Raw genomic sequence first — 18,403 nt, 5'->3', positions numbered from 1 at the left:
GGCTGAGTGCCGAAGAATTGATGCTTTCGAACTGTGGTGCTGGAGAAGACTCTTACGAGTCCCCTGGACTGCAAGGAGGTCAAATCAGTCAATCCTAAAGGAAATCAACCCTGACTGCTCATTGGAAGGACAGATACTGAAGCTGAGCTCAAATATTTTGGCCACCTAATGCAAAGAGAAAACTCTCTGGAAAAGACCCTGATGCTGGGAAACACTGAAAGCAAAAGGAGAAGGGGACGGCAGAGGATGAGATGGCTAGATATCATCACTGATGCAATGAATATGAACTTGAGCACGCTCCGGGAGAGAGCGCAGGACAGGAAGGCCTGGCGTGCTATGGTCCATGGGGTCACGAAGAGTCGGACACGACTGAACGACTGAACAACAAGAACAAGCGTTGCGACCTCAGGTGAGCGACACTTGAGAGGCACAGAGAGACTCAATGACCTGGTTCACATGTAGTAACATTCTATGGGTTGTTTAACCCATGGGTTGTCAGGGCTGTGCATGAGAAAGTGTACTGTTTCCCACCTTTTCGCTCCCTTCTGCTTTGCATCCGGTTTAGCCAACAACCCAGGAACGCCCCATTTCTGGGTTGTTTGCTAAGATGTCTGAACCTAGCACTCTGGGTTGTTGAGAGAGAAATAACCCAGAGTTTAACCCATTGTTTGTTGTTGGGTTAAAACTCTAGGCTGTTTCTCCCTTAACTACCCAGAATGGCAGGTTCAGACATTCCTGGGTTGTTTGCTAAACTGGATATAAAATGAAAGCAGAGAGCAGGTGGGAGGCCACATGCACACCAACGAGCAAGTATGCAAACTGGGTCAATAAAACCTTTTCAACAACTTCTAGTGCAAATGAGCCCAAAGAAGGCCAAATGTTTCAATATCTTTACTTAAGTCTGCAACTCCCTTTTCCATATTCTACAGGAAGAAGATGGATATCAAATTCATATTGCATGTTGCACAAAGATGAGGAATAAGAATCTAGGTTTTCGGAAATTTCCCCACAGTGTTGAACATTACCAAGAGATTAACAGCAGCTCAGATGCAGGTTTCTAAGACAAAGATAAATCAGGAAAATGATCCGTGGGTGGAGGTTTTATTTGTGTCCACATTGTCACGGATAGATCACTGTCTGGTCAGGGCTGGTATCACAGCTACTACCCACCTCCACAGGAGTGGAGGACCAATTAAGATGGTCCGCCCCAGGAGGAGGATGGATCCATTGCAATTCCAAAATGCCTTGGGAGGTTTCTTGGTTGATGCCACTGCTGATCCTGTCAAGTCCCTGGTCTCTGTGTGGAATGAAGATCTGACTGGGGTTATTCACATGGTCATTCCTAGATGTCCTCTCCTACCCACTTCCAAACCAGCTCCATGTTTTACAGAAGAACTAAGGGAGCTGAAGCGGAAAGGACAATGATCAGATGGCAGAAAACTTGACTTGAATCTGACAAGACACATCACAGGGATCATTTGAAAACCTATGAGGTGGCAATACATGTAGCAAAGAGAGCTTTCTACTCTACATGTGTCACGTCCACAAACTCGCGCCCAGCTGAGCTGTTCAGGGTGATTAGGGACCTGAGTCAGCCCCTTCCCCTCCCCGAATCCAATCTTAGAGCCTTCGGTAGCTTGCTGTGACACCTTTAATGAGTTTTTCGCAGATAAAATCCTTTGGATATGAGCCGACTTGGACGCTGTCGTGGGGACAGAAATCAACAGTGGGGTGTTCTGCAACTCTGCTTGCAAGATCGAACTAGATCATTTTCAACTTGTGACACCTGATGATGTGGACAAGCTGCTTGGTTTGGTCAAAAAGACAACTTGCCCTCTCAATCTTTGCCCATCCTGGCTTGTAGTCCAGGGAGGGGAGATGGTAAAGCAATTCTTGTTGAATATTATTAATGCCTCCCTAAGGGAAGGTAATTTTCCATCGTGTCTGAAACAATTGTTAGACCGCTTCTGAAGAAGCTTTCCCTTGGCCCCCTAGACTTCAACAATTACAGGCCAGTAAGTAATTTACCAGTTTGGGGCAAGATAATCAAGAAGGCGGTGTCCATTCCACTCCAAGCAGCCTTGGATGAAACTGATTACCTGGCCCCATTTCAAACCGGCTTCAGAGCAGGATACAGAGTTGAGACTGCCATGGTCACCTTGGTATATGATCTTTGCCTGAGAATCGATAGTGAGAATGCATCCTTGTTGATTCTTTTGGATCTCTCAGTGATATCTGATACCATCAACCATGGTATCCTTTTGGATCACCTGAGGGAATTGGGGGTTGGGGGCACTGCCCTGCAGTGGTTCCACTCCTTTTTCTCAGGACGGTTCTAGACAGTGTCGCTTGGGGATAGTTGTTCCTTGAAAAAGGAATTAATATGTGGAGTCCCTCAGGGCTCCATTCTATCCCCGATTCTGTTCAATATTGACATGAAACCACTGGGAGAGATCATCAGGAAGTTTGGGGCTGAGTGTTATCAGTATGCTGATGACACCCAAATCTATTTCTCCTTAACATCTTTATCCAAGGAAGGTATGGCTCCTCTGAATGACTGTTTGAAGTCGGTAATGGGCTTGATGAGGGGGAACAACCTGAAGTTGAATCCAGGCAAGACAGAGGTGCTCATCGTGAAGGGCCCTAATTCAGGTATTGAGGTATGTCAACAAGTTCTGGATGGGGTTGCACTCCCCCTGAAGGAGCAAGTTCGTAGCTTGGGAGTGCTTCTTGACCCAACCCTGCTCCTGGCATCCTGGCAATGGTGAGAAATGCCTGTTATCAACTTCGGCTGATACGCCAGCTATGCCCATCCCTGGAACATGCGGACCTGGTAATGGTGGTGCACACACTGGTAACCTCTAGGCTTGATTTCTCTAATGAGCTGTACTTAGGACTGCTGGTATATTTAGTTTGGAAACCTCAACTGGTACAAAATATGGTGGCCAGGTTAGTCTCTGGGACATCCTGTAGAGACCATATTACACTGGTTTTAAAATCTTTAAACTGGCTGCCACTTTGTTTCCAAGCAAAATATAAAGTGCTGGTTCTTACCTTTAAAGCCTTACATGGTCTAGGTCCAAGGTACCCTAGGGAGCGCCTTCTCCCCTATGTTCCAGTCCACCACCTAAGGTCCTCTGAGGGCTATGTGCTGCAGCTGCCTAATGTGAGCTTGGCAGCCACACGCAAGATCTTTTCTTTTGCCACCCCTCAGTTGTGGAATGACCTGCTGGTTGAAATGCACCTGCTGACCTCTTTGAAGGTCTTTAAGCAGGCCTTCCCTTTTTAGAACTCTTGTTCCTTTTGCTGACTTTTGTACACTGTTTTTAAGTTGTTTTATTGTTGGATTTTTTAAAAAAAAAATTTAGTTCAAAGTTGTTTTTAGTTATATGTTGTTTATATATACTGTCCATATGCTTTTATGTAAATAGTTTTTAAACTTTGTATATTGTATTGTAATGTTTTAACTTTTGTAAACTGCCTGGAGAGCATTGGCTAAAGGGCAGCATACAAATGTAACTAATAATAATAATAATAAATCAACTGATACTGCGAAGTAACTATTGGTATTCTGAATACAAATTCTAAGATGTGCTCTGCCACCATCCCTAGAGATGGCTTGTTGCTTTGCTATGGTTCTTAGAGTGTGAGAGTCTGGGACATCTAGGCTACAAGTATCCAAGCACAAGACCATTTGCCACAGGATACACCCACTAAGAAGGTATGTATGTGCATATGAGAACAGTAATGTTTGTTCTCTGTCTTTCAGTAGAATTAAAGAAGCATACAGTGGGTTCTGCCCACACAGATGCTACCTTACTTAGAATCCTCTAAAAGATAATATCACACAGGGCTTCACTCTGGAATGAGCAAAGGGCTGGATGTGCCTGATCTTGTCTGATCTCGAAAGCTAAGCAGGGTCAACCCTGGTTCGTACTTGGATGGGAGACTGCCTGGGAATCAGGCTTCCTGCACTGAGCAGGGGGTTGCACTCAGTGGTCTTGTAGGCCCCTTCCAACCCTATGATTCTATGATCTATCAAAGCCTTTCTATGTCAAACCTGTGAAGTAATAACACAGAGCATCTCTGAATGTATACACGATGCCTTTCTTTCACTATTGGCTAAATACGATCATTTTTAAACAACTGGAAACATCTGGGAAAGACTTCCAAATGGAAGGTGTGGCTTCCATGCAAATCTGAGCTCCAACATCTCTTGTATGTGAGATATTAAGCACAGTGTATCAGCCTTTAAATAGTTCTCCAGTACAATATTCACCTTGCTATTTTTAACAAACCAAAGAAACATTCTAGCTCAGTGGTTTACCAGAAAAATGTGGTTTGTTCAGACAGTATGTCCCTTTCCCACCACAATTTAAAGGATCTGAACAGACCATGTCATCTTGCTGGATGCTTCTATAAATGTTTTAAGCCTCTCCATTCATATTACAGATGGTTTGAACAGATACATCTGTTAGTTTAGTTGTCATCCACCAGAAACAATCCTAGACACAGACACGCAAATTACATATCTGGAGGGTGTGTTTGAGATTTACTATGAACTGAAATGCTCTAAAACAAATCGTCAACACAGAGTTTCTGTTGGGAAGCTATAGTGACATGATCAAAGTGGAAAAGAGCACTTTATTCCCTCCCTGTCTAAGATCTGAGTAGGCTGTGTCATGGCCCTGGGGTGGTCTGACTCCCCATCTTCAGGGGTTAGGACATCCTGGCCCACTTCAGATGAGGTACCAAAGTGGGAGAGGGAATAGTAGGACATTTCTGTTACACTGCAAGTGCCAGAGAAGCCCATCGTGTCAGCACCTTTCTAGCCTAAGGGGTTCTTGATGCTCTCCTCTGACTCCCAGGACACCAACTTAGAAGTCCCAGTGGAACCACGGTTTCCCCTGTGCCACTGGAGTCAACAACTGTTAAACTTCTGAACTATATAACTGCAGTATATCCGTCTCAGGACTGACTCCACCTACCCAGGCTGGCCACTGGCTCCTTGGGGGCAGGAAGGAGTATAAAGGGCTTTCTTTTTCAGCTGAGCCTTGCTTGAGCAATAATGTCTATTTGGGCCCTGGCATGTCTTGTATTTCTAGTTTTGCTCTTTGGTCTTGGCTCCAGGCTTGCCTTCTCATCCTGATTGCTCTTCAGTACTGACTCCCCCGACTTACTCCAGACTGCTGCCCATGGCCCAGCCCGAAGGCGTCTGTCACAGAAGGCAGAGCCAGCCACCCAGATGGAGTTGCAGCTCTATCTAGGGCTCAACCTGGGGTTTTCCTGATGCTGAAGCAATGTTTGAGCCTCCAGCTTAAGCTCCCCATGGAGCTGTCCAGGACACGATCTTCATCCTGAAGCCCTATCTGGACTGGCCCTGCTTTGCCTTGCTTCCTTGAACATACCATGCACGCATTACCAAAAACTGGATTTTCCCTCACCTTGCCTTGCTTGATGCTTCACTGAACCCAGGATTTTGCCCTGCTTGCCTCAGTTGATTCTGTATTGCTGGACATGGAACTTTGGCCATGAACGCCCACCCCATGGGGACCAAAACCTCACACTACTATCACAGTTGCTTGCAACAGAATAGACTGTGGCTGTTTAAGCTAATAAACAGTTTGATCCATAGTATCTTTATGCCCAGTGTTTCATCTGAGATGTGTTAGATATGTCTGTGGAGACTGGGTATCAAACCCACTTTTGGGGTTTGATACAATCAAGCTGTATATTAGCCTAAATTTGCTGCTTCCAGTGTGCAATCAAATAGATACATCAAACAGTGGGCATAAATAATGAATTTGACTTCCCTAACCAGGGTTAGGGAACTAACCCTAACATCAAAGACAATAATTTGTTCTTATGGAACTCTCCCTCCATCTAGTAGTGCTTACCCGTATCCTGATGTTATTATGTGTTTCCCTGGCCCCTTCTCCACATCGTTAATGCTCCTGGTAAGAGGTTGAGAAATAGGGAATGTCTTGATGCAAGAGCACAAAATGCTACAAGGTGGTATGGGTGGGGAGGGTGGTACTAAATACATGATTGCAGTTTTAGGTGGCAGCTGCACACTTCAGTAATTCATTTTGTGCATTTCTGGGCGTTCCTATTTTTAGTTCATTTATAGGAGCCAAACAGCCATAAAGTGGGATGGTCTTTATCCGGTCAATGTAAAATAAATGCTCAGCCTTCAAAGACTATCAAGGAATTTAGGATTAATAGAATGGTCAAAAAAGCACAGCACACCCATGACCTGCAAACATTTCTCAAGATGAAAAGCACTTTATTTAATGGTCCTTGGCTCAAATTAACTATCAAAAAGTATGGTTCTCAGCTAGTGAAGCATGTGACCACATTTAGAGAGACCTTAATCGAAAAATAAATGCCACCCATTCAAGTTCTTTGCATTTTTAATCATTTGCACGTATGCTTTCTAATAGTTTTTTAACAACATCCAGGCCGTGTGATAAAATCCAGGGTAGGACTTTGGTATTTGAAAGCTGTTATCTACTTGTAGCTCTCAAGGGCAGTTTGGTAGCTTCTGTTCAGTTCTCAAAGAATAAACACCAGCTTTACAAAATATCAGGAACTAATTAGCAAATCTGTGATCAGTGTCAGTGAAATGGTCAGAAATGAACTGACATAGTGAGCTGTTTCTTCATTCCTAAAGCTAAGCTGAATCATACTAATCCCGGTATCAAGCAGTTTGGCTTATTTTTCAGTCTCATTGATAAATGAGTCTCTGACTTTCCCAAATGCCAGTACACTCTAAAGTAAAAATTTTTTTTACACATGATGCCAACCATAACTGTTTCCTCCATTTGTTGTTCAGTCGTGTCCGACTCTTCGTGACCCCATGGACCATAGCACGCCAGGCCTTCCTGTCCTCCGCTCTCTCCCGGAGCGTGCTGAAGTTCATGTTTCTTACATGGCTGTTTCTAATTCATGTTACACACATATAACAAAGCCATGATGGCAGCTTCTACTAGGACAAAGCAGCTTTAGGAAGGCATGATGGGGAGCAAAGAAGTGGGCTGGGGAATGGTTTGGATGGAGCGTTTGCTGCTGAAAAGCAGTGAGTCAGGGCAAGGCTAAGCGCCCCTCACTGCTGCTCCAGTCTAAACTGTCGCCTTCTGAAGTTGCTTTTCCCTAACGGAAGTGGCCATCAAAGCTGTGCACAATGTCATTTCTACCCTTACTGGGCATGCTAAGTAGTGAGAAGAGAAATACAAAAGCAAAGGCAAAACAGGCTTCCCCTTCCTTCTCTTGCACATGCTTCAAAGTACTTTTGAAGCTTGCTGTAAACTTTTTATATAGCCCAATCCAACCAGGAATCAAACCTGCACAGAGGCAGTGCATTGTGTGCACGCAATCCTCCAACTCAATCCAACAGCCAAGGCTGTCATATGGCCATATTCCCTTTTTTCCCAACAGCCAAAATTTCACTAACCAGCTGTTTGGGGAGGAGAAGCAGGGGACCAGATTCAGTGCCCCTCCCCTGACAAACAATGAATCATTATTTTAAAAGAGAGTTCAGCTGCTCCGTGTGCACTCTGTTGGATTAGAGCTGTAAGCAACAGCTTCAAATTTGGCAGCCTGATCTTTATGCATATTTACTCCCAAGTAAATCCTACCATGTTCAAGGGAACTTATTGCCAAGGAAGTGGCTTGCAGCCACGTAGAGCAATCTGAAGCACGTTTCTGAAATAAACCTGAGTTCAGTGGGGTTTACTCCCAAATTCCCTAGTATGCATAGAATTGCAGCCTTAATTGCATATCACTTGCATACAGCTAAACTTGCTCCAAACAGAACAACTGAAAATTCCTTATATCAATGACAGTGTTTTTCCAGAGTAGCGTACATCTGCCAGTTTGACTTGAGTTTCTATCTACCCAATCTCCTTAACATTATGGGAACTTTAGTGTGCCAACAGTGGCTAACATGGAAGTAATACTCTGAGCCAAAGAGGAACATTTTTTTCCAGTAATGTTCAGTATTTGGTTGTTGTGAGAAAAACAATATATGCAATTTTACTGTAAGTGCAGTCTGGCTACACAGATGTCTGTGGCTAGTATGCCTTAAGAACAGAATGTTTATTATATTGCCTAATCAATGCAGTCACTAGGAGGTGTCTCCACCAGCAATTTACTCTGAGCTGGCTGTGTGTTGCGGTCATTAGGGATACATGATGTCGTGGCCATCCAGCAGCCACCCTGGAGCTTATCAGAGAAAAACTGGATTTCCTGAGACAGCTTAAAGTCCAATTCTTTTCCTTAAGTCAGGTTCTCCGCAGTATAGCTGTTGTGTGCCCCAGCCTCCACATTTAGCTCTGGTATGCTAGCCCTGCCCAGGGGTGTGCCTTTCACCATGACCCCGGTCAAGGAGTGTTTCTTGTCCCCTGTGTTTCCCAGCACAAACCTACTAGTGTCTACTCAGAAGTCTCCCATCATGATCAATGAGGCTTATCCCCTGAATGCGCACATCAGAATTTACAGAGATCCCCCTCAATGGAACTAGCAGATTTTAAAGCAGTAATTCCCTAAAGGCTGTAAAGCGCTTTACTGAAGCCGTGATTCCCCAGTGTTTGGTTTATTGCCTTTGGAAGTAACTAATTCACACCTTCATTACAGAGATCCTGCGCACCATTGGGTTAAAATGGGAGCTGGTTTCCATGTCCCCATGTTTCCTGTCCCTTCGCAGCACAAACCAATTAGTTTGTGAAGTTACTACTCAGAAGTAACTCCCATTGTGCTCAATGAGGCTTGATCCTGAAATGCACTCCCAGAGTTATTGAGATTCCTATGAATTGAAGTAACACATTTAGAAGCCTTAATGTCAAAGTTGTGAAGCTACAAAGGTTTGATTGATCGCAGCAGAGCAGGGAGCACACTGTGTCCTTACGATTGTTGTTTTAAGAAAGTAACTAATGCCAGGCGAGAAAAAAACAGATTGTTCCCAGCTTCAGCAGCTTCAAAGCAGAGAGAACACTGAGCTCCTGCACTGACTGTTGTTTTAAGAAAGTAAGTACTGGGGGGGGGGAGTGATTTTTGACACAGGAGGAAGATTTTATTGAAGGAGAAAGGGGGGAGCCTCTCTGATTGGTTGAGCAGCCCCTGCCAGTCACATGATGTTCATTCCAAGCCCCCATCCTACCTGGATGTATGTCATGTGAAGTGACTTAGAATGGAGCAATGCACTCGCTTGTAGAGCCCCACCCAAACCAAAACTAGCTCCTTTAAAAATGTGGTTAAGCCACTCCTTCCTTCTCCTTCCATTGCCGTGGAGACATGGTCCAGGTTTATTTTTATTTATTTTTTAAAACAAGCCAGCAGCCATTAATGCACCACCTGGATATATGTTCCTAAAGAACATACCTGCTTCTTTTCCTTCTGTAAGAATATATGTTTATATCTGTTTATGGTATGGAAAAGACAAAGTCCATGCCAGTTACAACAGCTACAAATGATTTCAAGCTACATTTTGGCCAGAATAACGGTTGCCACTAGCAAAAGAGCAAAAGAGACCTCACAACAATCCCTCAACTGTTGCAATTCGTGGCCACATAATTATACTACAATCAGTCTTTTATCCAATTTATGAATGAGGAAAGCAGACTGGAAATACTTCCACTTTCAGCTGTATTATATGAGTGATCATTAATTTTGAAATCACTTTAGAAATTGGGCCTACATTAATGAAGACAACCTTGTCTATAGAGCATATATTGAAGTAAATACAGCCTGCTTACTCTAGCAGAGCTGTAGCACACTTGAGGTGTCATTTAGTATATAGAGTTCAATCATTTAGTATTTGTAATGTAAAAGAACCAAGCAAGTATCCATATCTAACAAAAAACCAGTGAAGAGTAGATTACACTGGTATGTCCTCCCTCCACCATCACATAAACTGGGTTGCCCTAAAGATAAGAGTTACTATGTATGTAGATTTGATGACCCTAGGAAAGATTGTGTTTTATGCCAAAACTTGAAATCTGGAGAGCATCAAAATAAAGTTGTCAGCTGATAAAATATGTAGGAAGAGGCATAGATAAAACAGAAAGAAAATAGGGAAGTAATATATGGGGAGCCAAATTTTGTTGATTTGCAAGAGGAGAGGTGGAAATATGTTATGTTAGTTTAATATAGTGCTTAAGAGAATGAGCTCAGCCACAAACCCAGGCAATCCACTATCATTTTGTAATATTATTCTGTAATATTAGGGGAACAATGTTGGCTTACCTTACACAGAGTTGCTGCAAGGCTAAATACAGTCAGGGCCAGAAATATTGGAACAAGGATAACTGTTTTGGCAGTTGGCCTCTGTACACCACCACATTGAAGTTGAAAGGAAACACACCCACATGGCAGCGAAGTCAGGACTTTCAGCTGTAATTCAAGGGGTTTGACAAAAGTGGGGCACTAACCATTCAGGAAGGACAGCCAGTGGCACACACACACACCCATTGTTAGTGGCTCATAAGTAATGGAACGAATGACTGACAAGCAGCTGCATGGCCAGGTGGGGCCTGTTTCCTGGGTACCCCATGACCAATCAAGCAGATAAAAGGCCTGGAGGTGGTTCTGAGTGTTACATTTGCATTTGGTAGCTGTTCACTGGAACTCCCAACATGAGGTCCAAAAAGGTGTCTATGCGAGTGAAGGAGGCCATCACTAGGCTGAGGAAACAACATAAACCCATCAGAGAGATAGCAAAAGCATTGGAAGTGGCCAATACAACAGTTTGGAAAATCCTGAAAAAGAAGGAATTAACTGGCAAGCTCAGCAACAGCAAAAGGCCTGGAAGACCACGGAAGACAACCAAAGTGGATGACCGCAGAATTCTGCTCATAGTGAAGAGGAACCCTTTCACAACATCTAGCCAGGTCAAGAACGCTCTTGAGGAGGTAGGCATGTCATTGTCAACATCTACAGTCAAGAGATGGCTTTATAAATGTAAATACAGAGGCTTCACAACCAGGTGCAAACCACTGGTAATGCTCAAGAACAGACAGGCCAGATTAGCCTTTGCCAGCAAACACCTAAAAAGGCCTGCCCAGTTCTGGAATAAGATTCTTTGGACTGATGAAACCAAGATAAACTTGTACCAGAATGATGGGAGGAGAAAAGTATGGAGAAGGAAAGGATCAGCTCATGATCCAAAGCATACCACATCATCTGTCAAACATGGTGGAGGCAGTGTTATAGCATGGGCATGTATGGCTGCCAATGGAGCTGCTGATAAAAGCAGCAGGATGAATTCTGAAGTGTATAGGGCTATACTTTCTGCTCAGATTCAGCCAAATGCTGCCAAACTGATAGGATGCCGCTTCATATTGCAGATGGACAATGACCCAAAACATACAGCAAAAGCTACCCAAGAGTTTCTGAAGGCAAAGAAGTGGGATATTCTTCAATGGCCAAGTCTGTCACCAGATCTCAACCCAATAGAGCATGCTTTTCACTTACTGAAGACAAGACTGAAGGCAGAAAAACCCACAAACAAGCAGCAGCTGAAGGCAGCTGCAGTAAAGGCCTGGCAAAGCATCTTGAGGGAGAAAACTCAGCATTTGGTCATGTCCGTGGGTTCCAGACTTCAGGCAGTCATTGCCTGCAAAGGATTTTCATCCAGGTATTAAAGGCGATCCTTAAGTTTGAAATGATGTTGGTTTGTTCCATTACTTATGAGCCACCAACGATGGGTGTGTGTGTATGCCACTGGCTGTCCTTCCTGAACGGTTAGTGCCCCACTTTTGTCAAACCCCTTGAATTACAGCTGAAAGTCCTGACTTCGCTCCCATCTGGGTGTGTTTCCTTTCAACTTCAATGTGGTGGTGTACAGAGGCCAACTGCCAAAACAGGTATCCTTGTTCCAATATTTCTGGCCCTGACCGTAAATGTATTATGTCAGTGTGGATTTAGCAATAATGCCTATTACTCATAAACCTTTTTATAGGGAAGTTTAGGATCATCCTGGAGAATCCCAGTGATGAGGCTACTATAGCAGGGAGCTGCAGTAGTAACTCCATTATGGCATTGCATTCTTTTAAACAATTTGCGGATCCCTTGCATGATCTAGAATCAACATCAAGCATTCCATCATCATCCCCTAAATCACATTGCCAGGGTAATCTTTTGCCAATTAGTAAAAGGCTGTTGACAAAAGCCTTCCTAGAATAAGTGTTCAAGAGTGTTTTAAACTAGCATAGATGCCAGGGACATAATACAGTACCAATACAGGGATCCTTATCAGCAAGAAAACAAAGTGAAAGTCTCATGGTGCTGGCTTACAGTCATTGAGGACTGGGCTAAAAATAACACCTGTCAATTTAATCATTTATATCAACAGTAAACTTATGATAATCATGACTGAGGGTGTGTGTGTGTGTTTTAATGTAGATTTCCCAGTTTTCAAAAGCAGGATGAAATTATAAAATGTATTCAACCATTCAGGACCAAGTTGAATATTCAGTTTCATCCAGCACCAAGGGCTGGTTAAGAAGTTTATACACTAGTTTAATCAGAGCACCACCGTGGACACAGCCACTGGAAGAACCATCTTACTTAAGTATACATCTGTCAGTTCCTGGCAACAAATCATGTTTCATTCACTTTTTTCAGCCACCACACTCAAACAAATTGCCACTTGGCAGTAATCTCTGTATCCATCAATGCACCAGATCAGGCATCACTTCTTTCTTGTGGTTTTGAAATGAATTATTTACAAGTGTTTGAACTATATCTAAGCCTGTACTAAAATGTCATAGGCATCCGGTGTATGTCAAGGAAGTAAAGTCCCCAAATGTAACAAAATAATACTAACTGGAAAAGTTAATTAAGTAATCCAGAATACTCTAAGGGTCTGCTTTCATCTGACAACTGTTGTGGCCTTTTATCATAGACAAAACATGGGCAGATAACCTGCCTCCTGAAATGCAAGACTGGTAGAGGGGAAACTGGGTGGCCTTCTGGCCCAATCTAAAAATACATTGGGGGAAAATTTAAAAGGAATTTGCATCTTTCCATGCTCCTCACTGCTCATTTCTAAGCAAGCCTCATACTATGAAAAACAGTGAATTAAAGCATAGGGTCTGGAGACAAACTACATAGGATCATCTTGCGGGGGGGGGGGGATTTAGTTGGCAAAACTGTGTGAGGGAAAGGGTTAAACTCCCTCCATCAATGAAATTCAGAGCGTCTGATAGCTACTTTACATTAAAACCAAAAGCATAATGTATAGTTTGGCCTTATGAGGTGCCAAATGCTCCTGTCTGCTCACTGCAAATCTGGATGGACAGCATTATCTTGCAGTGGAGGCTTGGACAAGATGCCCTTTTGGTCTTTTGAAGCTATGTGATTTCCTGTTGAAAAAGTCCTCAAAGATTTAACCCATAATTCATGTACGTTGAGATTTATGAATGTAGATGACCTTCTGCAATAAAATTCGCTTTGAATTGTCAGTAACACTATAAAACACTTACATAAAATTCACACAGCCTGTTCCTGCAGGTGGGGCAATCCAAACAAAACTGAGATTTGTGGTTGGCAGATGGCTTACGTGTGATGCAACCACGCTGCACATGAACTGATTTCCAAACTGGTGATCAGACATTATCCCTACAAGGAAAACAGAAAGTAAAGATGAAACACATATTCATTTAGACACAAAGGTTCATTATATTTTTTCAGAAGCATGAAGTAATCAATTTATAACAAACTCAATTATGTGGCAGTGATAAATGCAACTTTCTATTGTTTTAAAGTCTTTTGGACTTGAACACTAATCCTAAAGGAACTTTACCTTTCGACTTGAACTTCATCACCCATATGTAATATTTACAACCCCTTTTTCAGCATAGCACCTGAGTAAATACCTGGTTTGGGATTGCTTCCAATAAATATTGACCTCCAGTTCAAAAAGCTGTCACATTACCCTAATTAAATACAGGAAGGACAAAATTCCCAGGCAAAAATTACTCATAATGTTTCAGCTGTATGAGCATTTGCTGCAATTAGTTTTTCAAAATAAAAACATAATATAGAAACCTCTGTCACTAGATGTACATGCATAGCATGTGCACTGACATTCCAGCAATTTCAGCTGACTTTTTGGTTATCAAGGCAGCGATGGTCATTTGGGGGAAAGAAACCATGTTTAAAAAACAAAACAAAACTATATCATGGGCTGACAATACATATATTTTCTCCATGTAAGAAGTCCCAACCTTGTTCAGGGACAAGCTTGCACGGAGAAATACAGTGTATGATCACAGATGGTCAGCAGAAATTCCCATGATGATAACAGCAGTTTATTTAATTCCCATTATACCAGAGATCACTGCTGTAACATATCTGATTCATTGTCAGATTCAGCATGGCTGGCCATAGATGCCTTCACCATTCACAGTAGGCTAGTTGATACTACACAGATTCCAGGCAAGGAAGGAGATCATGTGGGCTTGTTCATACATGTACATGCATTCCTTCATTTCTCATCACTGTTTTACTCACACCTCAAAGCATGCAGTGTCTCTGCTGAAAATGCTTTGTTGTTTGAGACGATGTGAAAAGATCTGAAAGTCCTATCTGCGATAGTCCATCCATACATGCAGTCACTTGACATTATAATCATCAAATGAGAAACCTGAAGCCCTTGACGACTTACAGCTTAACAGATGAACTCCCTTGATTGAAATGGATTTTTAAAAAAATCATAAATGATCCACCAGTTGTTGCTGCTGAATCAACTGAGAAACATAAATGTATGTGCATAAATGGTAAAGTGATCTGTAGTAAAAGAATGGTCCCATCCTTGCTGTTACTGAGTTGAGATTAACAACGTATGGAAGAAAAGAGGTAGTCATTCATCTTGGTGACAGTGATTTAGTCCCAAGATCCCGTGAACATAACCAGCATGGTCTACCAATGGTCTTCAAAGCAACTTACATACTGAACTAAAACAACACAATTCAAGGGGCTACCTGCAGTCTCCCCAGCAGCCTTAGGTGGAATGGCTGGCTAAGCAGGGAGACCAGACCCTTCTGGCTCCTCTGGATTTATACGATCATAGAATTGGTTAGGAAGGACCAGAATGCCATCGTTCAGTCCACAAATGCTACGCAGGGCATCTAGCTAGTAGCCTTGCATGGTTCAATCGATACAATGTATTCTGGACTATTTATTACATTTTCAGACCACCCAATAACTGAAGTTCTCTGGATGGTGTACGGATTAAAATTATGACCTGTGATGCAAGTCTCAAGCAGAGACTTGCCGTGCAGAAAGGGGCTTCCCTTCCCTCAAGATGTAGCAAAAGGGGCTTCTCTTCCCTCAAGATGTAGCAAAAGGGGCTTCCCTTCCCTCAGATGTACCACACATTCCACCTTGGGTGAAAGAACCCTAGCCTGACATCTGGAATACAGCCTCTAAGAGTGATAATTAGGTTTTTCAACAGGGAAGAGGAACTGCCGTAGTAGAAAAGACGGCTGCATCAGTGTTTGGTTTATTCATCTTGTAGTCTCACTAGAGTTATGCCACTGGCTTGGAATTTAATCATTTGAAGAAGTCATCGTCATTATTTTCTGATCATGACAGTGAAAAAAACATTTTTAATTGGATTTTTTGGGATACATTATGTGTAAGGGGGAAAAGCATTTATTTAGTATAAGTCAAACAAAGAAATACTGAGCTGAAAATAATACACTTGGGGAAATAATTAAAACTATCACTACATTAGAAGTTAACAACATAATCTTGTGCATGTTTACTCTGAAGTAAGTCCAACTGTGCTCAGTTGGACTTACTGCCAAGTATGTGTTTAGGATTGTAGCCTAACCTGGTGTAAAATATTCCTTTAAAACAGAAGTGGGAGAGGATAATATTTTCATATTGCCATATATCCCCATCATTCATATTGCTGTGTTGTTGTGTTGTGAAGAAAAACAGCATTCCCTTTCTCACCAGGAAGACTTCTCCCTAACTATTGGCCTTGGGTGTGAAAATGAACAAGCACACATGGTAAGCAGACTGTGCTACAGGGAACAGGGGGAGGCATACACAGAAAATAAGTAATTATACTGCAGTTCTCAAAAAACCCTAGTGGGTGATAGATATGCCACGGGCAGAACTTACTTTTTTAAAAATAATGTGCTTATCTTTTACTTAAAAGTGTCCAGAACTTTCACATAATTTGAGTCAGGACCAGCAACTGTGACAAAAAACATAATTGTGCAAATCCTTACCAAAGTTTTTTTTTAATTAAAAAAACTAGATTTTCCACATGCATCTGGGTCATCAGGGAGTATATCCAAGGTCTGCAGCAACTGAGCATCACTAAATCATACGGTACTTAAATGTGAGGAGGAACCTCTCTGAACTCCCTTTCCCTTGAGTTTTACTGCGTGTGCTCATTGTGCTGAAGTAATTTATATGCCACACTACCCAGCTATGTCTGTCTCCACTATATATTACTTTGCTGTGAAACTATTAGGGATACTAGCTATATATCATGCCTGACCCAAACCCACAAAAAGAAAGGAAATGAAAAGCTTAGCCATAAAACAATTTATAACATACTCTGTTCTCTGGCATTCACTGAAATAAAACATCTATATAATGTAGGCGAAGTCAAGGCTACCATAGCATCAGTGGCAGTCTGGTCCAAACCCTGCCAAAGGGCCACATATGGGGCCGGTGGAAATCTGTAACCACATCTCATTTAAGTATTAAACCTGTTTAATAATGATAATGATAACATATTTTAGAAATCATTACAAAAACCCTGTAAGATATGCCAGCATTATTAGCTCCATGTTGCAGATGGGGGCTGAGGATAAGAGGCCACAAAGAGAGTTCAAGGTAGAAGCAAGATTTGAACTGGGAACTTCTTTATACACAATTCAGCTGCTTAGCCACCACACTATACTATCTCTCTAGGGTGGCCCGATTCAGATGTAACAATCAGACCAAGGGTGGATGTTGTGCACATGCACTCCCTCCCTTCTCTCTCATGCCATAATACAATATTTCCAGAGCTTGTTAAACTGAAGGTTTCCCATTACAGGCAAACTGGGAAACTGACTACAATCCTGATTTGTAAACAGGATCAAACTGCAGTTTGCAATCCTGGTTTGGTAGTCAGAGTTCAAACCACAGTTTCCCAGCTTAGATATGATGGGAAAGTGTGGGTTAAAAAATCCAGAGGTCTTGTATTAAGGTACAGGACAGAAGGGAGGAGGGACAGGGAGGAAAAAGCCCATGAGCAAAATGTCCCACAGGGAAGCAGAGAGAATGCAGAAATGCTTTTGATTCTCTAGAAAAAAAAACAAGCCACATTCTGTTCATTTGAATGGTAACTATTTGGGTGCTTCAGTGACCACCTGCTCTTTTGTAATCCCATCAACTACATAGAACAACACCACCTCAAGAGGTTCACAAGTCATCCCTGTGTATTTAAATTGGACAATACAAGTATAACATGTGCTGAGATACATTAATAATTTTTTCACCACAGAACAAATTAGTGTATTAGGAAGCATCAGTGTTTCAGTGCTATGGTTGTGTGGAATACTTTTTTATCTGTTTAAAGATGGGGATAATGCATGGAATGGTTCTGTAACTAACTCTCATATGATAATCCCATTAAAGTCAGTGGAACTACTCAATTAACAACCACCCATTGGCATTTAGAATGAAGGTCTAAGTGAACTACACTCATATCTAACATACAGCTGCTGATTGATTTTTTTCTGGGTGATGACATTCTGTTTCACGAGAAAAAACATCCATCTAGTTTGATAGAATGGAAGAGACTTCTAAAACACTTGCTGACTTTTGCAATCAATTAGGGGTCAGCAAGCCTTGATAAATTATTAAATGTCGCAAAAGGAGAGAGCATGCTGACAATTCAGGCCCGTTTTGTTCCTACTCAGTGGATTATGTCACCTTTAGCTTACTTCAGGCATTGAAATTATTTTATAGTTGTTCTTTTATTATTAAAAGAAAACAATCTCACACCATAACAAGGGGGCAGAAAAAACATTGCACTAAAATAAAAGAGACCTTTTAAATGAGGCAAATATTGTATCTAGGCCCTAGGCTTCTATCACTTTTTTTACTCATTAATTGTAGAATATATTTTAGACTTGGATTTAAGGAGAATCCCACAATCTTTTAGCAATTAGATTCATATACTGTAATACCTGATCAGGCAGCAAATCCGATCAATGTTTCCAATAGCATTTTCATACCCATTAGGCCTTTAAAAAATGAATACACTAATTATAACAATTTTTCTCATACCCACACAAACAACTGTATATATAAGTATAGATATACTTACAATACATCCTAGTTTTACCTCTTCTAGCGGTAAAAATTGTAAGTTCTTGGCTTGCATGAGCAA

The 18,403-nt window shown here is 42.0% G+C and overlaps 1 protein-coding gene across 1 annotated transcript in view; it reads right to left on the bottom strand.

Moving 5' to 3' along the window:
* Positions 1–18,403, bottom strand: part of RELN (reelin) — a 429,656-nt gene that overhangs the window by 313,720 nt on the left and 97,533 nt on the right. Inside the window, exon 3 of the mRNA XM_084811492.1 lies at positions 13,482–13,617. Within this exon, the coding sequence (XP_084667618.1) occupies positions 13,482–13,617 (136 nt within the window). The remainder of the gene's footprint in view (positions 1–13,481; positions 13,618–18,403) is intronic.

The sequence above is a fragment of the Heloderma suspectum genome, chromosome 7 (genome assembly GCF_057233095.1).
Source record: "Heloderma suspectum isolate Gila_16-S chromosome 7, 16-S_ref, whole genome shotgun sequence".
In the NCBI taxonomy this organism is placed as follows: domain Eukaryota; kingdom Metazoa; phylum Chordata; class Lepidosauria; order Squamata; family Helodermatidae; genus Heloderma; species Heloderma suspectum.
The sequence above is the reverse complement of the archived record's forward strand: the minus strand, read 5'-3'. Positions and strand labels throughout refer to the sequence as shown.